General features: G+C 40.2%; 3 protein-coding genes across 4 annotated transcripts; 1 reads left to right on the forward strand and 2 right to left on the reverse strand.

The window, feature by feature from the left end:
• Positions 1-3139: 3139 nt before the first annotated feature.
• LOC145444208 (uncharacterized) lies at positions 3140-4900 on the reverse strand. 2 transcript variants are annotated; one of them, XM_080322146.1, is made up of 3 exons: positions 4490-4900; positions 3399-3500; positions 3140-3337 (listed from the first exon to the last, which is right to left on the reverse strand). In XM_080322146.1, exons 1-3 carry the CDS (start codon positions 4629-4631, stop codon positions 3168-3170), a joined length of 414 nt encoding a protein of 137 aa, XP_080178272.1. In that variant the 5' UTR covers positions 4632-4900; the 3' UTR covers positions 3140-3167. The 2 variants fall into 2 exon arrangements, with proteins under 2 accessions (XP_080178272.1, XP_080178281.1); XM_080322155.1 differs by lacking the exon at positions 4490-4900 and adding an exon at positions 3743-4294.
• A 1025-nt stretch (positions 4901-5925) lies between these two features.
• LOC145444221 (uncharacterized) lies at positions 5926-13373 on the reverse strand. The gene has a single exon (XM_080322169.1). The coding sequence runs from the start codon at positions 9348-9350 to the stop codon at positions 7845-7847; it is 1506 nt and encodes a 501-aa protein (XP_080178295.1). The 5' UTR covers positions 9351-13373; the 3' UTR covers positions 5926-7844.
• Positions 13374-21200: 7827 nt separating this feature from the next.
• On the forward strand, positions 21201-23956 carry LOC145437856 (uncharacterized). Its single transcript, XM_080315208.1, has 4 exons — positions 21201-21333; positions 21405-21691; positions 22391-22550; positions 23764-23956. Exons 1-4 carry the CDS (start codon positions 21201-21203, stop codon positions 23769-23771), a joined length of 588 nt encoding a protein of 195 aa, XP_080171334.1. The 3' UTR covers positions 23772-23956.
• Positions 23957-24545: the final 589 nt, after the last annotated feature.

Raw genomic sequence — 24545 nt, forward strand, 5'->3', positions numbered from 1 at the left:
TTTATCAGAGTGGACATATTTGCAGATGAAATGCTGGCTGGACAAACGTGGGAGGCTGACCAGCATAAAAACATCAACTTGACAAAGCTAACTTATGTGACTAATGGTGCATGGCCCCCGCTATGGAATGAAAAGAGAAGGGTTGATCGGTTTGCTCAGAAGAAATGACCCCGAACGCCAGACTTCTTCTTCTATCACTGAGAAATCAATGTGATAATGGCCTCTTACGAAAAAGTGACCGTAATTTCATACATGCTCGATTGCTCGCTCACGCTTTGAAGCAGAGAGTTCGGTTCTCTGGTGGAAGGGTGGAAGGCCCGCATACCACTGGTAAATAGGCTATAGTAGCCAACAAATACATGGTAATAATGTTCTGCCGCCCGCAGCGTTTTTTGCCTTAAAATGCGGCCCGTTATACAAGGGAAGTTGAGAACCCCTACCCTAAATTCATTTTTATTGAAGTTTCAGGTCATTTGTCGTTATTCAATGTCCTAATGCACACTAAATGTAAAGCAAAAGAATATAGTATAGAAAAACAAACCGACAAAAATTCGAACTTGAGATTCCACTCAGAAAGCTATAAGCCTGTATCAGACGAGGCGATGTCGGCGATGTCGGCCGATAATTTCTCTACCATCATGTGAGAGATCGTTGCACTTGATTAGTTTCAGAAAGCGTTGACCCGTTGCATTTGAACCTTCTCGGGATGATTGACATATGCGAATCGGTTTTTTTTTGTCGTTGTACAATGTAAAATGTACACTGTACAGTACACTACCATATTCTGATGCCTGTTGAATGTGTTCATGCTGCAATGTCTTGTCGAATGAAACCTTCTCGGAACCATGGTAGTATTGGCATTTGTAAGGGTAGGTCAAAAAAATTGAAAGTAGCACGAGTATTGACTGCCGTGATAGCTGGCGAAGAATGTGCGCGTATTGGTGCTACTCGAAGGTGGTGGGTACATCCGATTTTGCAACGCCGGCCTATACTGGGTAAGTGAAGTAGCTCAATAGTTTTTTTTCTCGTTGTAAAATACTATGATTATTTTTAGGGGAGTTTCACAGACTGGTACAGGAATTGAGACTGGAAAGGCAGTCATCCTTCCAGGTATATTTTAGGATGACACCGACTCGTTTTGAGGAGATACTCCGTCTGGTTGCACCTCACATCAGGAAACAGACTACTGTTATGAGAAGACCTATTCCACCAGCCGAAAGGTTGGCCATCACACTACGGTATGAACAAATACTGCCTTTTTGGTACTTTTCAAAACTGTTTTTGATATACTTGTATCACTTACAGATTTCTGGTGACTGGTGACTCTTACCAGACAATAGGCTTCTCGTACCGTTGCGGAAGCAATACTGTCGGGATTATCGTCCTTGACACGTGCAAAGCTTTATGGCACATCTTGCATCCGATGGTAATGAAGGTGCCCGATGAAGCCATGTGGCGAAGAATTGCTCGGGAATTTTTCAACCTTTGGAATTTTCCCAACTGCATTGGTAGCATCGACGGGAAGCATGTGCTCATGCAGAAACCGATACATTCCGGCTCACAATTTTTTAACTACAAAAAAACATTCAGCACTGTCCTTATGGCAGTGGTTGATGCAAATTATCGTTTCATTGCGGTTGATTGTGGCTCATATGGGAAGGAATCCGATTCGACCATATTTCGAAGATCTATTTTTGGACAGAGGCTCGAGCAGAATCAACTGAATATCCCTTCTGATGAGCCCCTGCCCAACAATGTATCGCCAACACCATTTGTTTATGTTGGGGATGAAGCGTTCTCTCTTCAAACACATTTGATGAGACCTTTTCCTGGCAGAAATCTGAACGACAGCCGGAGAATTTTCAACTATAGACTGTCAAGAGCGAGGAGAACGGTTGAAAATGCTTTTGGTATCATGTCATCGAGATTTAGAATTTTTCGGCGACCTATAATCCTGGCTCCTGAACGTGCTGATGCAGTTGTGCAGGCATGCACTGTGTTGCACAACTACTTGCGAGAACACACCCTTTACTGGGATTCGGGGTTAGTGGATCGGGAAGATGAGATGGGAGAATTTTACCCTGGTCAATGGAGATCAGAGCCACAAGTACATGCTCCGATCATTGGTTCTGGTGGCAGAATTAGCAGGCGGGCAGAAGACGTCAGAGACACCTTCAAGACCTACTTTACCAGCGAAAGTGGGTCATTGCCTTGGCAGAACAATGTTTTGTATTCTGGTAATACAATATAACTTGCCGTTACATGAATGTGTTCACTTTATTCAATATCCGATTTTTGCGAAGTCAGTAATTACGATCTAATTTGGAAATCAACTGTGTAGCCCTAATTCTAATCTAATTTGAAGAAACTTGTGTAATTCTAATCGAATTTGGAAAAAGCTGTGTAGCTCTAATTATAATCCTAGTCCAATTTTGAAAATCTTGGGTAGCTCTAATTCTAATCAAGTCGGAAAAGCTGAAAATTTTCTAGAAATGTCCAAGTCTGGTCCTGACCACATAACACACCCGTGTTGGGATCAAGTCACTACCTTCGAGTCACGAGTCATTGCACATTTTGACTCGAGTCAAGATTGCACATTTTGACTCGAGTCAAGTCAAACGCCCGTTCATTGAATTAGTCGCTCTCACGGGTTACACGAGCGTATCGCGAGCAATCCGACCGTATGCAAGATACAATGATTTTTATCGACACCGATTAGTTGATGACTTGAAATTGACTCGTGAATTTTGTTCCGAGTCACGAGTCAATCCACATTTTAGATACGTCGAGTCAAGTCAAGTCATACGAAAAAGGTGACTCGAGTCAAGTCGAGTCATCCCAACACTGTAACACACTGATTTCTTATAAGCCTAATCCAGGGGTTTTCAAGCATTTTGCTATTCACGGTCGTACTCATACCCGTGTTAAATTGGCTACCGGAAACTTCGCACCGTGACAAGCCCTTTTGGTGTTCTTTCCCATCACCGATGTCTTGAGACATACTTTGCGTATAAAACGTTTTTAATTTTATCAGTATCCGCAGGATTACTATATAGGTACCGCACCGAAATCGCGAGTTCAAAAGCCCAAGGCGAGACAAGTCATTTCCGCATTTGGAGAATATGAGAAGAGTCAAGTCGAACCATCAGAAAATCAGTTTTTTGAGTTCATTGACACATAGATGATGACAACGGAATATCTGCATCGGTCTGCACAGCTAATGCTTCTTCAATAAGAGAATGAATTTTCATTTGGACTTTGCTTTTATGTACATAATCCGTCAGTCTTTTCAACTTCTTGCACATAGCTGCCATGAAGAGTTCATCTTCGTCATATTCTGAAGCAAATTCGGGATATCAGATAAAGCTCAAGTATTTTATGCTTAAATAAATAGTCACCTGGTGATGGTTCCTTCAGATCTGCAATAAGACTAGCCACATCTGAAGAAATCCCTCTTTTATGACCTCTCTTCTGTTTTTTCCTATTCAATGGTGTGCAACCTGGAAAAAGAAAATCATTCTTACAGCATTCGGTATTGAGCACTTCATAAGGTTTGAAATTAATCGACTCTTCCTGTCACTGGGTTGTACAGAGGAGATCGGGAATTGGCCGTTGTTTAATGAAGAGCAATCTTATCACATAATATCTCATTTTGTCGCAGTGGAATCAAAGTGACTGATGTCCATTTTACACATTTGTAGTGCAAAGCATTTGGAGTGATATGTAAGTTTGTTACCACGACCATTCACATCTCCGTGTTCAGTAACCGGCGTGATACCACCGTCATGTGCAACTTCGAGATGAGAATCTGACGATGGCTGATAGTCCTCGTCGGAATCAATGCAACCGAAATCAGACATGTTAATTGTGTCCATGTTCGAATTTGTGCTACAAAAATGAGACACCAAACACAGTTAGTAGCTTCTATGATACAGATTTTGTCACCTACTGCCTAGGCATGGTTGGCGCCACTAAGAACTGCAGTTGCTGATAATATTGCCACGTTGATGATGTGCTGGCCGCTGCACCAGACTTGCTGGAGTTCTTCATTTTATTCTGTTCTCTTGTAAATCTGGTTCTCAAAGATTTCCATTTGATACGCACCTGTTGCTCTGAAAATGTCACCCTCATGATTACAATTCAACTTGCTGAACTTACTGTCAATGTGACTTGAGCTGCTTCTTCCACAAACCAATTTATCATTCACCTTAGCATACTAATATATAATAATATTGCACTGTCATTCATGACGTTACTAACTACTACATGTACTCGTATGCAGAGAGGCTCATTCTTTCAACCTAATCACTTCATAACGCTCATAAAGTGTCGTAAAAGATATCACTGATGTGGCATGCTAATCCTCAAACACAGTTTAATAATTATAAATTAGATGAACTGATGCTTCGTCTCGTACATCAAAACATATCATATTGGACTGCCTAGTTCAATTATTTGTGTTTGATGATAAAAAGTATATAGATTTTACCTGAACGTTTCAAACTTTCAGCGATTTGGCGCCATGCAAAATTCTTTATAATCTGGTTGTAATAATCCCGCCGTCTCGTGTCATAAATGATCGGACGTTTCGCCACCTCGCTAATTAACAATTCGAGAAAGTCAGTCTCCATTTTATCATAAGATCTATAATAAACGAAAGAGGTCGTTCATTTCGCCAAGTCTCGCCAGGAGGTCTGTCCGCCATACGGCTTGAGCAGAAGTGACGCTATTCAAGTCTCGACACTGGTTTATATATGGATACGCATGAGCGCATCTCTCACTTCTCTCATCGCCGGCGATGTCGCCGAGTTAATTGACACTGTCAATGAAAATCGGCGGCGATTCGGCCGATGGCAGCGATGATAAAACAAACACTAACGCTCCGCCGACATCGCCTCGTCTGATACAGGCTATAGCCTACATCCAGGGACGTAACTGCCGCATTCCAACCCCCCCCCCAATTGGGGAGCCCAAGACCAACGTTTGGGGGGGGCTGACGAAGTGCTGTTACGGCCCTGCCTACATCATACGCCTATATAGATACATAATTTATTAGATTCGCCTCACCAGGAGAATTTGAAACATTCAAATAAGCGGCATGAACAGGTAACGGACAATGTGACTGGGTGGTCAATATATAAATCGCTCAATGAGTGTTAAACAGACATGAAGTACTAACTTTAACGTTAAATCGTTGTAGGACGAAAATCTTTGTTGCCATTCGCCAAACAGTAAATCCAATCCTAATCCTTTGAAAATAAAATCTCAAATCCTAATCCGGCGAAATTTCCTAAATCCGGTTTTTCGAAATCGTAATCCTAATGACCTAATCCAAGCTCATTGCTCATCTCTGATGTCTTGCGTAAGCCATAAGGAATGAAAAAACACGAAGACAATACGCATATTTGTTAATACGCGATAAGTGCATCCATATATAATCTAGCAAAATGATGAAAAGTATTTCAATCAATGAATGGACGCATTCAAACTTGAAAGACATCCTTGTCAATTAGTTTTTACTCTCGCTGTTTGATGACACAAAGTGGGTACTCAACGTTTTATGACTTTTGCTTGATATGAAACAGCGTTTCACATCGTTAATTCGAGTATACAAATACGAAACGCTGTCGTGTCAAAACTGCCCAAAATAAAATTTGAAAAATGCCAAAATAAAGCTATTTTTGGATAAACTTAACACTTCCTGTGCCAAATGCCTCCATGGCATATGGTAAAACTAGTATGTGTTATCGAAGGTGTGTCGGGAGATTGCAGTACGGACTGTTAGTTCAATGGGTCGCGAATCCAATTCACTCATGGTATGCATATACGCTGATCGTGTGTATGTATATCATGAATCGGTGTATATGCCACAAAAACATCAAGGACAAAAATAAACGACGTCTTTTCCTTTCCTTTCCTTCCTTGTCTAGCCCTGACATCTGAGTTTAGGAGTAAAACTGATTATGCGGCGATACCATTGGAAAAGAAGCGTCAGGCAATGTTAGGTTGTGGTTCACGTCAACCAAAATTTACTTGGCTAACTACATTCATTATCTCCCCTCAATCCCTTGACTTGATATCTACCGGAAGTAGTTTGAACATGCCCTGTAAGTTGCTACTTCTCTATCTACTCGAGTATATCAATGGATTGATTTCGTATCCTACACGGCACTGTATTTATAGCGATCCCTTTCAAAATCAACGATTTATTGGGTGAATTCAAAGTAGAGTAGCGTTGCTGCATGTTTTAATATGTAACTAGGGCTGGGCACAATGATTCAAGTACTGGAATCTGAATCGAGTACCAATTTTAATGATTCGAGTCGAGTAGTAAAATACGATTATTTTCGGGTGAAAGTTAATTTATCAACGAGGACTGTAGTTTCGATAGTATTTTTCACTGAAGAAGCCTTGAAACCTTGAACAGCTGCGTCCCAGCATGCGAAACATATAGTACAAAGTTACGAAGGTTGCTGGAAATAACACATTTCCGAACTACTGCTCATCCCAAACCATTGTCACAAAGTTCAATGAAATCGGTATGGTCGAAAAATAACCAAAGTATCTTTAAAGTGATGTATACCAGACATTGTATTCTTGTTGTGGCATAAAAGGCACATATTTGAACTTTGACATATTACATTCGGTTATGACGCCATAATATTTGATACTCGAATTCTCGACTCGACTCGAAGCAAAATACGCATTCAGATTCGAATCACTCAAGTACTCGATTTTCCCCCGCCTGATATGTAACACACTCTGCGGGATTAGCACACGGCGCACTAACACCATGGCATTGAGCACAATATTAAAATACGAAAAAAACATCTAGTTCTCCAAAAAGTCAGTGATTATTGCAGTCAACGCATATGAATTGACGAACAGCATATTATATCTAGGGCTGGGCAAAATCGAGTACCTGAGTGATTCGATTCTGAATCACGTAAAATGATTCGAGTCGAGTATTCGAGTATCACCAATTATGACGTCACAACAGAATGTACTATGTCAAAGTTCAAATATGTACATTTTATGCCACCACGAAGAACATAATGCATGTTACTCGTCACATTAATGATAATTCGGTATTTTTTCGACCGTACCGACTTCATTGCACTTCATGAAAATGTTGTGGAACGATCATGACTTCGGAAATGTTCAGTAACGTTCGTAGCTTTGTACTATGTCTATTATGCTGCGACACGCCCAATCAAGGTTTCAAGGCTTCCTCAGTGGAAAATAGTATCAAATCTATAATCCTCGTTTGTAAATTGACTTTCAGTTGCGAGGAGCGTATAATTTCAGTACTCGAAAAAATCGTATTTTACTACTCGACTCGAATCATTAAAATTAATACTCGATTCAGATTCGAGTACTCGAATCATTGTGCCCAGCCCTAATTATATCCAATCATAGTTCGATATCTCAATTTATACACCACATCAACACCAAGATGCCTATTCAGTTCAGATTTCCAAATGAATGCTTTTCCACAAACATCGCATTTATGGCTTTTGACACCAACATGCATAGCCAATAGCCAGGTGCTTTCTACGGCAGTCCTCTGATGTGAATTCTTTCCCAAATATATCGCATTTATGGATTCTGATGCCCGCATGAGAACGAAGATGTCTATTAAGTTATCTCTCAGAGTAAATCTTCTCGACAAACACAGCATTCATGGTTTTTGAGACTACAGACAAACGTCACTGCATTGAGAAAAAGATTCAAACGCATCAGAAAAAAGAAACATTCGAAGTTTTTCACATAGTCAGCAATTAATGTAGAAAACGCACTTGAGAGTGACAAATCATATCCAAACATCGTTCGATATCTCATTCTCAATTTTTGACAGCAACATGAACACCAAGATGCCTGTTCAATTTCGATTTGAAAATAAATCTTCTTCCACAAACATCGCAGCTATGGATTTTGGCACCAACATGAATAGCCATGTGTTGTCTAAGGTTCTCCTTTGCAGGGAATTTTTTTCCACATACTTCACAGTAATGGATGTCGATACCAGCATGCGAGCGAAGATGCCTATTCAAGTTGCATTTCGAAGTATATCTTTTCCCGCAAACACCGCATTCATGGTTTTTGACACTACCATGCACAGCAATGTGTGATTTGAGTCCACCTTTTCGCATAAATTTCTTTCCACAAACACCACAAGTGTGGTTTTCGACACCAGCATGAATACCCATATGATGATTGAGATTACTTATATGCTTGAAATCTTTCCCACAAACTTTGCATTCATACTTTTTGACATTGAAATGCATCTTCAAATGAGAATTGAGGCTCGTTCTTCGGACGAAGTCTTTTCCACAAACATCACATTCATAGCTTTTACCACTAGCATGCACAGCCATATGTTCCCTTAGGCCCATATTTTGTCTGAATTCTATCCCACAAACATCGCATTTATGGTTTTTGATGCCCGAGTGCAGAGCCATGTGTAACTTGAGATAAACCTTTGTCATGAATTTTTTTCCACAAACGTCACATTTGCTGCCATCCGAATGCACCTCCATATGTGAATGGAGGCCACTGCTTTGCACGAATTCTTTCCCACAAACATCACATTTATGATTCTTGACATCATTGTGAATATGCATGTGCTTTTTTAGATTATCCCTACGAAGAAACTCTTTCCCGCAAACGTCACAGCTATGATTCTTGACACTGACATGAATAGCCATGTGACTTCTCAGGTTACGTTTTAGCACAAATTCTTTCCCACAAACATCACATTTGCAGCTTATAACAGTAGAATGCACCGAAATATGTAGACGGAGGCCCTCCCTTTGCGCAAATTCTTCCCCACAAACATCACATTTATAATTCTTGACATCACAATGAATATTCATGTGATTGTTTAGCGTACTCCTGTTAGTACATCCTTTCCCGCAAACTTCACAACTATGATTCTTGACACCAACATGCATAGCCATGTGCCTCGTCAAGTTTCTTTTTCGCACAAATTCTTTCCCACAAACATCACATTTATACCTTTCACCGCCAGCACGCTGAGCCTTATGTAGCTCGAGGCCATGGTTTTGTGTGATGTCTTTCTCAAAACTATGACATTTATCATCCTCATCCATGACACAAGAACGCATCTCCGTGTGTAAATTGAGGTCACCCCTTCGAGTATATTCTTTTCCACGAACATCACAGTTATAGCTTGTCATTCCGGCATGCATACTCTTATTAATAATGAGGCTGCACTTTCCAATGCCTTTATCACGATGAATGTTGCATTGGTGATATTTTGCTTGACTATTTTCACACGGAGCTTTCAAATTCGTGTTAGAATCAATTGAGAGTGATTCCCCATACATCTCGATGCCGGCTGTTTAGTAACAGAGGAGGCCACAAACGAGCTCAATCAAATGACGAAGTGCAAATCGTTGATTACTGATGTGTTGCTGAATAGGCTAATAATATTTTGTGTTATAGAAGATTGGATTAGAAAATCATCGTTAACATTTTCAACTGAGAAATGTAGACATGCATTTGATGTCAACAAAATTGAAGCCCACATTCCTTACATAAAGAAAACTGTGCTAGTATTTGCATGATTAGAATAACATTGTCGCATATCATTAACCACACAAGAATGCCGGCTCCTAACATTGTTAGCTCAGTCTCATATATAGTCCACATGTTGTTGAAAACTATACATTTGAGTTATTCCTTTTTTAACAAGCTAGTGCTCAGACAAACCAATTCTCACAAATTTAATTTAGCGATTGGGTCAACATGTCACCACCTCATGTATCTTATGTTATATAATATGGGCTGCTTTTTGTTGAGTACATGCATGTTAAATTCTAAAGCCTAGTGCAGTATCTTGCTATTTCACCAACCTAAAATCAATGTGAATGCCTGCGCATTGGTCTATACCAGACGGAGGCGAACTACATCCCGCAGGCCGCATGTGCCCCGTTACAGCATTTTTGCAGATAGCGAAAGCCCTAATAAAGCTATAAAAGACAGTAATAAAATGCATAGCAAGAATTAAATTACTGCAGCGATTCGAGCAAGCTTCCTCCTAATATATTTCATCATGATATTGATAGGCAGTAGTCTTACTATCGTATTTCGTCTTTTCTGGCTAACGCAATACCGGGACCTCGCGGCCTACGAATTTCAAAAGGTTTTGGTTGCTAAACATCTAGAAAGTCAAATCCGGAAACGTCTTAAATCGGATCATGTGCGTGGGATTTTGGATTGGCGACTCCAGCAAATTTATTATTATCGGCGTTGTACTTGAAAACACCGATTCGCGTGTGCTTTAAATGGATGCGTCATGCATATGTGCAGTTAGGTACAAACTCATTTACAGACTTTAGTCACAATTCATTCATGAATAACAAAAAGTTGCATATGTTTAGCTTTTGTTAAATAATCCAATGGATATTGCCGCAGTACTGTACCATATGCACAAAATTACAATCATTCAACATCAATAATAATGAGGCACAACCGACAGCACCTTCGTTACATCATTCCTGTGAATTGTACATTCGTTAATATCCAAATTATACATGTGCATTAATTCCCCATTAGATCAAGATGGCATTTGCACAGCAGGGTACCGGTGGTGTACAACTAAGCCTCCACAGTATGGCGATTATGCATATGTTGCAAGTGGCATTGAGAGTCAGTGCTGTTGTTGTATCATGTGGATGCAAAGTAAGTGACGCAGCATATATGTTCGCAACATACTACATAAAGCAATCAAGCTACAATATGGAGATCGCGTCGAGCAAGTGCGACGGTGATATCACGGCAGAAATTTTGCAACAGGTTAAGAAACGATGACATGTAGCCGCCTAAGTGGAACAGGGCTTATCCGAAATTCATTTAATTGCAGCTCCATTACGGCGGCCTTCTGAAGAGAATGTCTGCGGCCAATTTTTTTTTAATCTGCGCTTGAAACCACATCAGTTACCATAGTTGACTGGCAACCAATTAGATTGGTAGTATTTGCAAGTCTGCTTGGAAGATTGACCCCTGCCCGACTTTCTAATGTTTTTTCTTTTACACTTATCCTCCGGTTTGAACATCCGGGCCAACGAATTATGAATTACTATTTTCTTGATAACGTCCATTCTCGGTACAACCCAAGCACAATGTGAAGAGATGGTAACTGCTACCAACTAAAAACGAATTCATCCACATATATTTCATTTCACCCACATATATTTTGGAAAGTCGAGATATTCTGATTAAAAAAGATTGATAACTAGGGGGACTTTTTCTATGTAAAAACAGAATATTTTGTCCTAAAAAGTGAAAATCTTGACATTTATTTACCTTGAAATATTCAATTTTGACAAGATCCTGCCCCCGTGTATATAAATTAGTTGTTTTCGCACATAATGTTAGAATTGTACTACTAATCTTCATTTCTGGTTGGAACTGTCTGTACTTACGAAATAGCTTGCCCTGACTTAGAAACTGACAAATTTTTACATGAAAAAATTCTATTTGAATGATATCTGGACCTATGAAGAACTCCAGTAGTTACATCAGGCATTATCATAGATATCATTAAAACTCGTTGTATTACAACGAAAGATACTTTCCTACATTCTCGAGTTGCAAGTTTTTGTCCTTACAAAATAGCATGCCAATAATGGAGAACGGCAGCTTTGGCTGGCAACACTGGTGGTGACACAACTCTTGCTGCATTCTGCACTCTGCTCATTCAATGTTGCCTAAATAACAATTTTTCATCACCCGCTTCTCGATACAAGAACCAATGTTCGGATGCAGTCTTACTTCAGATAAGATATTGTAGTACGTTTACCATATCAACCTACCGGTATTTGTTTCATTTGCCCGTACGATTCACAATGAGCAGACAATGCGCCGTCTACAACGGTACACCTATAAAATACCGTAGGCTACAAGCTGTAAAATGTCAAATGGTAAGTACACCGACAGTGCAAACATCTACGATACAAACAAAATGCAGGTTTCAAATATTTTTAGACCTATCGCTACAAATTTCACAAAATTTTGACTTTTGCGACGGGTCAAAAATCGTCCTATTGATAACCACCGGATTTAAGTTTACCCAAAACAATACTAGAACTGTTGTTTTCATACGCTTATTGTAACTTAAATAAACAAGTTGAAATTTGATCAATTCAAGTAATTAGGCAAATGTCAAGGAAAAAAATCTGGCATGATAGAGAAATTCCGGGATCAGAATCGGATTCAGCAACCAAAAATTAGCCTAGACCTGTCGTTCTTAACCATTACCAACTTGCGGAATACTTACGCTAATCTGCAGTTACGATTCGACTGATTAGCCTACATCTGCTACCAACAATGGCGAAGATGGGCGTATCATCACAAATCCTATGCATGAATTGAAAGTAGATCTTGACCGCCAGAAAAACTGGCTGAGGGACCTTATTGTGTCGAATGGCTTGGCTTTGATGCACAATATGTACATCCAAAGATAATTTAATAGGATATTGCAGCTGTCTCGAAAGAAATTACCAACAACTGTTTGTGTAGATTATGTATGCATTGCCCTTGAAGCAAGGCGATTCTCAGAAATTGTGTTTTTTACCGGTATCTCTTTAAATTTTCTGGATTTTTGTCTGCAATGAACGTGCAAATTATACACGAAGGCGATTGCTATTTACGTACGAGCTCATACTTGCAATTCCAAATTCATAGGCATAACCGCAAAGTCAGATATTTGCACTATACCCATTTAATTATTACTAGGGCAATTTTTTCAACTTCAGCTTCCTAAAAACTCAGAAGTTATGTAGTATGGTGTTTTAAGCTGTTTTCGGTATCGCAACTTTCTGCGACTTTTCTTCATTTTTTTCATGCAACTTTTTGCCCCTCTTTTCGATTTTTCATTAACTTTTTGCAAGTTTTTTTTAAATTTTTTACACAAGTACCTTTTTACTGGAAATATTTAGCACTATATATAAATAGATCGCTCGATTATTTCATTGTCGTTTAAATTTGAGTCTAGAATTCCCAAAGGTCACCTGTAGCCTATTGAATTTCTGCCAACTATCGTCCTATGGTTCAATGAACTGCAAACCAAACATATATATTGTTTCCAGGAATACCTACTTAAATATTCCACTACTAAGTATTTTGAATCGAATTAAATTCGTGAAAAATTACAATCATTTCAAAACATGCCTGTTAACAATTCCATTTCTTAAGCATTAATCGCTCGTACTTCCTTGACAATGAGACTACCCATTACCCAAAGCTCCTAACAGCAGACAGACAGTTGGACACCAATGCTTGAGACACCTGAAACTCTGGATCCTAGAACTAAAAAGATATGGCAAAAAAAGCAACTCTTACTTGAGCAGTTTTCACAGTTTCCATTTCCTACTTCAACTTGAGGTGGTCTTGATGTATTAGACAGACAATTATGACACGGGGGGTAACTATCTTACATTGTACTCAATTTATACTGAGAAACCTTGGACGTCTGGGAAAGTGTCGCTTGCTAACTAGTGGTCCCATGGATGAATTACGTCATCATTCTTCTTTACTGATTTAGTTGTAATACACGTTGCTGGAATTTGTACAACAAATTGTTATGAAAATTTCTCTCGCAAGGTTGAAAGTGATGTAACAAAAATTTATTTCCTACTTGACAGTAAGTAAAACGTTAGTAGTTCGGTTTCAAAGTATGTTCATGTTCAATTGGATGTAAGCTACAAGATAAATAAACATTGAAATGGACGTGTTAGCTTAGCTGCAATATTATTTAACAATTGGCACATCTTTCAGGTGACTTTGAAGCAAATCTTTACATCATTTTGATCACATTGAATACAGTATCCATTATACATTAAACTTGAATAATATCGAATCATTCTCCGTGACTATCGATCTATGGTACTGCCATAACTATAAGGAAATCTAATGTTGAAGCTATCCGGTACAACAGATTTTAGCTGTAGATATCATCCACTCACTGGACTGGACAATGAGCATCACTGTTCAGTTGGGGAAGTCTACTGAGATATGTTTTTAAAAATCGGAATCAGCTGCTATAATTATACAACACGAAATCACATTTCAACGACTGGTCGGCCCCTATGGAATCTCGGTTCATTTTTGGAAATAAATCCTGCGTGATGAGAGATTTTCTGCATATAGAATAATTAAATAATTAAAGAGAAGGTTCGGCGCGACGTTGCCACCAATTCCACTCTGGCAGGTCGATAGCACCCGTCAGATTACACGGTTCAGTCTCTTATTAGGGCTACGCTCCTACGCATCTCTAATCCTCATTTGATCTAAAATATCTAGTACGTAACTCACCAAGCACAGACGCTCTAAGCTTTGACTGTGAACACATTTTGGATGAATCTGACTGTGCTAAAGCTGTTACTACACGCTTCGACAGCTTTTGTGTCGCTTTCGAAAGCGCATCTCTCGTGGGGAAAACCCTGAACCCAGCCATGTCGCGTGTACGCCATCTACCGTTCCATAATCATTATCGTCATCATCATTGATTTATTAGTAATTTTATCAGTTCAATACACCACAAGAAATGCGATACAATGAATAGACAGGAAGATTTCGAAGCGAATTGGATTAGTCTATGGAATCAGACACCCACCTTGGCCTAGGCCAGGGGCGGGCCGGATCCGGCCCGCGGACAGTTTCCCGTCTTAAATGATACTGTGGCCCGTAGCCCCAGTCTTGCGAGATTCCCCACTACTTGCTTACATACGTCAACTTTTAGTGACTGTATGTTACTATATGTGTATGCGCAGCGAGCGAGGGTGGAGCTTACGCGTAAGTTCGTCGATGCGAGAAGACTTGCATCATATTGTCCTATATGGTGTCGACACAAGCAAATCTCACGGTTCAATGAAATTGTATCACGTCACAATTTCCATTTGGCTACAGGCAATTTGACGGTCATTTTTGACCGGCTTGCCGAGCATTAAATTTGATGAACCGGGTATCAATCGAAAGCTGACTCTGCACTGATTACGAAAATATAAATTTTATTCCACTCATGGCCCTGGAACCCCCACAATCAGCCCCAAATTATTCATTGTTAAGTAGATTGGCAGTGTGACGCAACAATGCTGTCTGGCGAAACGAGAGTGTAGCTCAAGAGCAAGGATGCGGCTGAGCGGCGAGAGTGGGATCAGCTGACGTCGCGGCAATAGCAATGAGCAATCGCGTCGCAGAGAAACGCTGCGCTGTTGATACTTTTTCTATGCGCTTCGGCACAAGCGAGCACGCCTTATCAGCCTTTCCTTGACTTTTAACGGTAGAACTGGGTCCACAGAATGTATTAGGGCCCTACCAATTTTCGCGCATTATCCTTCAACTGATAGAGATATGTAGGCTACGTCTAAATAGTCTACGTTGGAATGGATATGTCACATTATTATGATATCGATTGCCTTGGCCCGCTAGTTGCGTAGGGCTCCAGAGACGCGTGGCGCTGTTGATACTTTCTATAGGCGCTTCGCTAAAAGCGAGCACACACCAGCCTTTCCTCGACTTGTAAGGGTAGAACTGGGTCCACAGAATGTATTTGGGACCTACAAATTTTACTGCAATTTCCTTCAACTTATAGAGATCCTTCCGTCTAGGCATAGCTATATACATTAAATATTGTATTAGCCCGCTTGTAGTGTCGGTCCCCACAGGCAGGTTGCGCTGTTGGTGGCGGGTGTCGATGTCGATACTTCCTATAGTCGCACACATTACGAGCCTTTCGTTTACCTGTAAGGATAGTGGTACACAGAATGCATTAGGGCCTTATGAACCTTCACGCATTCTTCTGCAACTTATAGATCTTTCCGTCTATGTAGCTATAAACATTAAATATGTCAGTGTCAGATCATGAGGTCGACTGGCTTAGTCCGGAAATAATACAGGAATTACTGGCGATTAGTGACGAGGATGAGGCACCGAGAGTATCTTCCCGGCTATCAGTCGGGTCTATAGCAACGGTAACCAACGCAGATGTTGCGAATTTGCTGATTGCTTTAGGAATAAATGACATAACCTTCACTCCGTATGGGGACCAAACTGTAAAGAATTGGATGATGACGACGTCAGCTGGTCCCACTCTCGCCGCTCGGCCGCATCCTTGCTCTTGAGCTCACTCTCGTTTCGCCAGACAGCAATGTTGCGTCACACTGCCAATCTACTTAACAATGAATAATTTGGGGCTGATTGTGGGGGTTCCAGGGCCATGAGTGGAATAAAATTTATATTTTCGTAATCAGTGCAGAGTCAGCTTTCGATTGATACCCGATTCATCAAATTTAATGCTCGGCAAGCCGGTCAAAAATGACCGTCAAATTGCCTGTAGCCAAATGGAAATTGTGACGTGATACAATTTCATTGAACCGTGAGATTTGCCTGTGTCGACACCATATAGGACACTATGCTTGTATCATCGGCATTTACGATGTACTCAACCCTAATGTCATTTGTGGTAATCATTGTGTTTTTCGACTACAATTATCATTTACACCAGGCCGATATTTCTTATTTTTGATTCCGTAAGCGTCGACTTGTAGCACGGCACATTTCTAGGCTTTTGTAAGACGCCGCTTATGCCAGGGGTCGCAAACTCAAAACAGGTCGCGGGGCACTTTCAAATTTCATAGAGGCCGCGGGCCGCATGAATTCAATATCGGGATAAAATAGGCCACACAGTAGAACAGCCAAGCTATCTCGTCACCTACTAAACCGTATTGGATTAATATCTTGGCAAATTTGGGGTACCGGGATTATCGAACGCGTTGAAATCTTAATTAGGAATTGCGCCGTGTGTTCATCGATCAGCTGGAAGCAGACATGACGACGCCTGTATGACAATGCTATTTTCAAGTCCACATTGTCTTCGTCCTTATCGGCGATAAATGGCTTTGAAGTGATATTGCTGTCGGTAAAACACATTAATTAAATACGATTTATTTCTTGTATACATGGATAAATGGGCGAATAATGCATCGATTCAGCAATCCGGCCCGCCAAGTAGGCTACTTAATTTTCCTATATCCGGCCCGCTGACTAGAGAAGTTGCCCGCACCTGCCCTAGGCGATGTCAAGAGGAGGCATGCACACTGAATGAAAGTAAAGAAGACAGTATAGAAAAAGAAAGCGACAAGAATAGGGCGGCATGTCATGGGAAGCGAGGTCGATAGGTCAGTCGTGGTCCTGTAATCTTGAGGATGGACTGTATTTATTTAATAGTAATTGCTTGTATTTCGACTTGAATGTGGACATGCTCGTCGACTGTCGGATGGCCGGCGGGACACCTATAGATTCATGAACTAGGAACGTCTACTCTGCAAACCGTAATCACAAATTCCGTTTGCAGGAAAAGTTACATGATTTACATGATCGTTACAAGTATTTTGAATCAATAAAACTCACGAAAAAAATGATTTGAATCGTTCACCTTTCCACTCCCTACCTAGTACCTAGTCCTAGACCTACAACTCGATAACATACGCTGTCAAACAACTACCTCAACATGAATTTAAAACCCATAATACCTGGATTACCTTTTTTCAAATTACAATAGGATATGAGAGAATGTACCCGTTAATTTATAAATTATACATCTATTTATTGATTCCATATTGCTTTAACTAGTAGGTTTATGATTACTGTCTTTGTTATATTTTGTGTTTATTATTTTCTTCAATGTTGCAGACTGTCCAGTGTCCACTGTTATATATATATAAATGAATACACTCGATTAGCCTACTTCACTACCGTGGTGCTGTCGAGAAACAAGGCTATATTATCACCGAAGTGCGGCCTGTTCTACAGCTTTGGGCGCTTTATATGCCAGCATATGTTCTTCTGATACTCTTTAAATCCTTAATCCAATCGAAGTTACATTATGGCATCCTCTGTTGGGGAGCTGCCAGTAAAACTGCACTCAAGCCACTGCAGAAACTACAGCATAAAATACTCCGAATCATAGCTAGGGCCCCAAAGGGGCCAGGCTGCCCATCCAATAAGTCGCTGCTGAAGAGATTCGGCGTCCTAAACATAGAAGATATATATGCGGAAACTAGAAACTGCCAAGTTTATGTATCAGCAGCACCGTAACTGCCGCACCCCAAACCCCCCAATTGGGGGGGGCCCGAGCTCGAAGGGGGCCCAAAATTATTTCGTGGATTAGCATAAATTATAGAGTATTTTTTGAAAATTTATGCAACTTTTTCAAAATTTTTTCGCGCTGCGCGCGACTTGAAGTTGCCACATATCTTGATTTTGGAGTACTCTTGCTCCCCCCCCCAAAAAAACAAGCAAAACAAAAGATTATCGAAATGGGCGTATTTGCGTTGGTCATTATCGCGCCACGATATACCAAGACATATAAAGTTTCAGGCCATGTGACATGCGACTCCAAGAAATGTGCTAGAACGATCGGCAGTGAGAAAACCTTGGCCGAAAAGGACCGTCCTTATGCTGACCGAAAACTTCGTTATATATACAAAATACATGTAGGTTTAATTGTCCAAAAGCGCCTAAATGACTGACGCCGAATGTTCCTGTCTTGGCAATCTGAACCACACAAGACAAATACCATCCCGCAGGGGAAAATTATATACCAGTGAAGAAATACCAATTTGAAATCGTGTGTGTCTTTTAGTTTAGTAGCCTACGTTTGGGCGATTCTATATTTTTTGATATAGCAGACAGGAAGTCACGAAATAACATTATGTTACGGAGTCATACCAACGGGCCCTGCAGTTTCCAAGACACCTCACTCAGCTCTGCCGGTAAATCTGATTACGTGAGCAGAGAGGACAAGAAATTGATAGCAATATATATGCAATTCCCGATCTTATTGACCGATTTTATCATGAATTATCGAAAATTTTCGCGCTTGGCGCTGGCTCACTAAACAGTACGACTAATTTCGTGGCAAAGCGAACGTCATTGGGGGTCGGTTTATCACCCTATGGGAGCCCAAGACCCAAGATTTTTTTAGGGGTCTGACGAAGTGCTGTTTCGTTCGTGTCAATGGGTATACGCCCGAAGATGTTTAATTATTATTGAGGGGTCCTACCTATTCAAACACGCCTCACTCAGCTCTACCTGTAAATCTGATTAGGTGAGCAGAGAGACAGTAAAAATTGATAGCAATACGTATGCAATTCCCGATCATATTTACCGATTCAATCACGAATTACAGAATTTTTCGCGCTTCGCGCGTTTAGGCGAGAAAAGCGTACCCAGTCAACGGAGCCCCATGAAAGATGATAAGTAGCGGTTAACGGCGTACAGGATACAGCGTGAGGGGGGTCTGGGGGGCGAAGCCCCCCAGAAGTTCGGTTTATCATCATATGGGGGGCCCAACACCAAAGTTTTCGGGGGGGCCTGGCGAAGTGCTGTTACGGCCCTGTGTATCAGTTTCACTGCGGTCGTTGCCCCGAATATTTCGATGACTTCTTTACCTCTGAATCAAAAGCGCACAAGTACAACACACGCGCGTCCACGTCGTGCAAATGTCATATGATCGACCGAAAAGATCATCGCTTTATCAAATATGCCGGACCTGATGTGTGGACCCAGCAAACACGAAACCGTAAAAGGATCATCCGGGATCATCTCGGATCATCTCGATTAGGTTCTGATTTTCTAAGTGTCGGGGGAATGTCTAAAATACGTAGTAGGATGGTCTAGAGGTTATATTCAATCAAAATAAATTCCTACTCGGTGTTGTTCCATGACATGCGTTAGACTTCGTTATATCCCGTTGTTAACCTAATAATGCTAATTTTCTATCGCTTGCAGGTATGTCTAAAATACGTAGAAAGGATACTTCGGTGTTACATTCAAAAACGATATATATTCCTATCCGGTGTTCTTCGATCTCATGCGAAAGCTTCGATATATCCATTAGAAAACATCATTAACCCTTCATTATGTTGCGTGAAGTGCAACTTACCCTGCTCCGGAAGCATAATAACTCCGGAGCCTTCGGTTGAAAAGACCAGTCATGCGTATAGTAGCGTGCTGGTTCTGGTTGCTGCCGGACTGAAGCAGATTGCTGATGTCGGAAAAGAGGAAGTAAATATTCATAGACTAATTGGGTTGTCTTTTGTGTGTAACGTTAGTGAATATTCCTAGATATTGAGAGCAGGCCGTCGGAAGTTTAGAACGGTACGACTAGCTTACTGTCTTGGGGTAGCTGGTGCTTTAGCAAACGTATTAGGACATTTACAGTGCTAATATAGAAGTTCGCTCTGGAATCTGTATGCGTACGCGGGCTGACTTCTGCTTTATCTTGCTTTTGTCGGCAATTAAACTAGCAGTGAATGAAGGTCTGCAATAGTGCATAGTCATAACCGAAATTGACGCGGAAACATTTTATCACATCCTTTGATAATCTGCAATTTTGAAGTTGTTATTGATGTTGTTTGTAATGACTTTGAAAGTATAGTCAATAGTCATTGATGTGTTAAGTAACTCAAAAACCAATCCAAATTATAAGCGTGCTCATCACATGGTATATAATGTATTGATAAGATGAGCATGTATCAGCAATTAAGTAAACTGGTTTAGTGGTTTGCACAATGCATCAATTTGATATACTCTGAGATTGCATCTCAGACTAGGACAGGTCATGATTGGGTTTCGTTGGGAGCACAGTTGTTGATCACGTGAAACAGCAATCGTTGGGCATGCTCATGGGGACCAGACATGGGGTAATCGTGATTAGTAATCGTAATCGATTACGACGATTACAGCATTTCCAAGTAATCGCAATCGATTACATTCGAAAAAAATCCGAAGTAATCGTAATCGACTACTCGCGGATTTTGCTGTAATCGTAATCGTAATCGCGTGATTCATAAGTAATCGTAATCGCAATCGATTACATTCATGAAGTAATCACCCCATGTCTGATGGGGACCACTCACACTCACTAACCGGTGGTCGTCACATCACTCAGTGAGCACTTCTTGATGTGGCCAACAAGGTAAACCAGACCCGATTTTGCAAAAACTGATGTGATTGATAGATACCTGTCACAACAGTCGACTTTAATCGCCTAAAATGAAACTTTACTTATATAGGTCTGCAGATTAATAATATTGTTTTGGTCATTGCTGTTTCTGCGGAATCTCAAGTGACTGCACGGTGACTTGAAATCAGAATATATGGAGGACACAATGCGGAAGCGCCGATCCTATCAGAGACGTTGGGTGAAGGCTAAGCGTTTGAAGCTCAAACAAGGCACATTTTCAACATCTGATAATACTGATAGCCACGAAGAAGAATCTTCATTCGCAGACAGCATGGAAGGTAGCTCAAGTGTGATCGCTGCGGTTCCGGTACTGGAATCTGAAGAATCATTGGGTATTGGGTATATGCAGGTACTATAGTTGAAGGAAACTTGGAATATGATGTTCGTGATGCTGTCGGACAAATGCAAGATGCCATTGGACAAATGCAAGATGGCATTGGACAAATGCAAGCCACTTTGTCCAGTCTGGAGCCTATCATAATGGAAATAAGCCACAGTGTCAAAGGCAGAAAAAACAGCAAGAAGCCATCAGATTTGATTGTGCAAGATATAATCCCAGTAACCATGACTACTAATGAGGATTTGAAAGCATTTGATAAGAAATTACAACAAAATAAAGAATTCGCAAGCGATGCGGTATGTTGAGCTCATGATTTTATTGTATAAATTATGGAAGTAGAAGAACTTGATCGTATTGCTTGGAGTACCAATATGATTGTGTTATTTCATTCACCGAGAATCAGCTGCCCATACAGATTCATTTTTTATTTGTATAGTTCACGCAACATGCTTGGATAAACCATTAAACATGGTGACTGGCGACTGAACTTGTGGTGTTTTTATATGATAAAAACATTAATTAATCAGCATAAAGATGTGAGCCTGCCTCCACACGAAAGTTAAGCAACCATAAAACTTCCTGTGTTTAAAAATTAAATTGGAATTAGAGTTGTTCTTACAGTTTATGTCAAATCATACTATGATTAGATTTGCAGCTACAGTTTTTTCCAAATGATGTTAGAATTATATGGTATTAGATTATAATTAAAATTACTGAATTTGCGAAAACTTTGCAATTACATTGGAAGTTTTATTAGGACCGGTATGGGCAAGTGGTTGTAAACTACTGACACTACTGACGTATTGTGAATTATTCATTTGGCAGCGTGAATAAATTTGTTATTTATTTTTCATTGAAATATGCATGTGGAATTTTGGATTTTACGCAGTGCTTCTATATATCTTATTCTTAATCTAAGAAGATTGTGAAGATCTTTACCAGGATTATAGGGTCTAGGATAGTTAACTAAATCTGTTTTCATATCTTGATTTCAGATAATTGGATTCAGCTCAGTCGGAGGCGACAATATAGGGCAAACTGTTCGATTCATCTTGAAAAAGGTCGCCAGCGCTGGAGTATGGAGTTGCTACAGCCGCGTTGGCAAAAATGCAAAAGAGGCTTTCAGCAACTTGGCTTTGGACAAGATCATATATAGTGAGGAGCATTTATGATAATCCGAGAACATGTCATTGTTCGACCTTTGTTTTATACGCCCATGTCCCTAATGAGGCTGGATCAGTGGTTTCCAACTGGGGGAATTCCCCACTATGTGAAGAGGGAATCTGGCTTTAGCCAGTGCAGGCATTATAATTTTATAAACGGAGCAGTCATGAGAAATATGCAGCATTTGAAATATCTTGTTCCATGCTTTGTGTTTACCATAGAATGGAGGGTGAATCACGAAGTCTATAACACGCCACTAGGAAACATGCTGTGTAGAAACGACTGGGGACAACTGTGCTAGATATACTGAGCGTTTTAACTGAACTTGAATATGATTTTTGTTTGTTATTTTATCAAAAATGTTTCATGAAGTTGAATGACTGCCAAACCAAATGTTAATGATAATACCTTTAGGAGCTTGCAAAAAGATCCATGGCAGGAGTTTCTCTGAAAAAGATTACATTCGTGTAGTGGGTGAGGCACTGCGGCATTTTCCCAGCCAAAAAGGGGGATCTCGATAGAAGGTTTGATTTCAATTTATGCTCTTGACATCATCAATCGACTGCTGTAATTAAACACTTTTATATATTTATAAAGCTATGCCTGGTACTCGGATGCCCTTTCTCTCAATCAGTTAGCTGCCAAATAACTGATTTATGTGGATTATTGAATTGATCATTTTTGACAGAATGTGAAGAAATTTTAGTCAAAAATTCTTTTTTGTGTTAGTGGCTGTTTTCAAAGATTGCTGAAGTAGTCATCGTTGATCTTGATAAACAAGTAGAAGTGGCGATTGAAGTCAGTTCTCTAGTCAAGAATTCTTTTTGTGTTAGTGGCTGTTTTCAAAGAGTGCTGAAGTAGTCATCGTTGATCTTGATAATCAAGTAGAAGTGGCGATTGAAGTCAGTTCTCTAGTCAAGAATTCTTTTTGTGTTAGTGGCTGTTTTCAAAGAGTGCTGAAGTAGTCATCGTTGATCTTGATAATCAAGTAGAAGTGACGATTGAAGTCAGTTCTCTAGTCATATAATATTAAAAAATATAATAATAAAACTTGAAAACTTGAGTGGAAATAGTTCAGAATCGAATCCATTTTAGTAAGTATGGGCGAAAAAAATGTAGGAGTCATTCGTTAGTCGCTACCTCTGCCATTTTCGCAGTACGAATGTCTTAGCTATTAATCACCATTTTCATTTTATTTCTGCAGGGTGTTGAAAAGAAAAGGCCGCATGCTGGTTATTTAACTGGCTCATCAGAAGATGAAACCTGATGATAAGGACTGTTTTCACTTTCTTTCTAAAGGCATTCGTTCGTTTGTTCGTTTTATTTTTTACAACGGCATTATTGCCAATTCGTTTGAAATTAAATTATCACAAATGTGATTAATATGTAGTAAATAATGTGGTGTGTGTACGCAGCCGTGATCAGGTTAAGCCCATAGTGGTAGAAAACAGGTTATTATATCAGGATCTTCTTCTTCTAACGTAGGATCTACATTCTACTCACCATGTTTAAAGGCTGTAGCATCTGCATAATATTTACATTATTGAAGGACATGGAAAAGACGTTGAATTGAGTCGACACAAAATCCCCCTTTCAACGACCTGCCGAGATCTAATATCTACTATATCGGCTCGGCCTTTCTACATCTTTGGTCTGTACTGTGTTTACTGGGGAACAGTATCCCGCCGGCCATCCGGCAGTCGAGCATGTCCACATTCAAGTCGAAATACAAGCAATTGGTACTAAATAAATACAGTCCATCCTCAAGATTACCGGACCACGACTGACCTATCGATCGCGCTTCCATGACATGCCGCCCTTTTCTTGTCGCTTCCTTTTTCTATACTATATTCTTTACTTTCATTCAGTGTGCATGCCTCCTCTTCACATCGCCTAGGCCCTAGGCCAAGGTGGGTGTCTGATTCCATAGACAACTCCTAGTCGCTTCGAAATCTTTCTTACTTTTAATTGTATCGCATTTCTTGT

This window comes from Botryllus schlosseri, chromosome 1 (assembly GCF_051294905.1).
Source record: "Botryllus schlosseri isolate E-star chromosome 1, Bs_hap1, whole genome shotgun sequence".
Classification (NCBI taxonomy): Eukaryota; Metazoa; Chordata; class Ascidiacea; order Stolidobranchia; family Styelidae; genus Botryllus; species Botryllus schlosseri.

Excerpts from the sequence above, each read along its gene's own strand:
- LOC145444221 (XM_080322169.1), bottom strand. The coding sequence starts at position 9,350 with ATGTATGGGGAATCACTCTCAATTGATTCTAACACGAATTTGAAAGCT.
- LOC145437856 (XM_080315208.1), top strand. The coding sequence starts at position 21,201 with ATGCGGAAGCGCCGATCCTATCAGAGACGTTGGGTGAAGGCTAAGCGT. Across the intron at positions 21,334-21,404 it reads ATTCGCAGACAGCATGGAAG|GTACTATAGTTGAAGGAAAC; the intron begins GTAGCTCAAGTG and ends GGGTATATGCAG. Across the intron at positions 21,692-22,390 it reads AAGAATTCGCAAGCGATGCG|ATAATTGGATTCAGCTCAGT; the intron begins GTATGTTGAGCT and ends TCTTGATTTCAG.
- LOC145444208 (XM_080322146.1), bottom strand. The coding sequence starts at position 4,631 with ATGGAGACTGACTTTCTCGAATTGTTAATTAGCGAGGTGGCGAAACGT. Across the intron at positions 3,501-4,489 it reads TGAAAGTTTGAAACGTTCAG|GTTGCACACCATTGAATAGG; the intron begins GTAAAATCTATA and ends TTCTTTTTCCAG. Across the intron at positions 3,338-3,398 it reads TCTGAAGGAACCATCACCAG|AATATGACGAAGATGAACTC; the intron begins GTGACTATTTAT and ends AATTTGCTTCAG.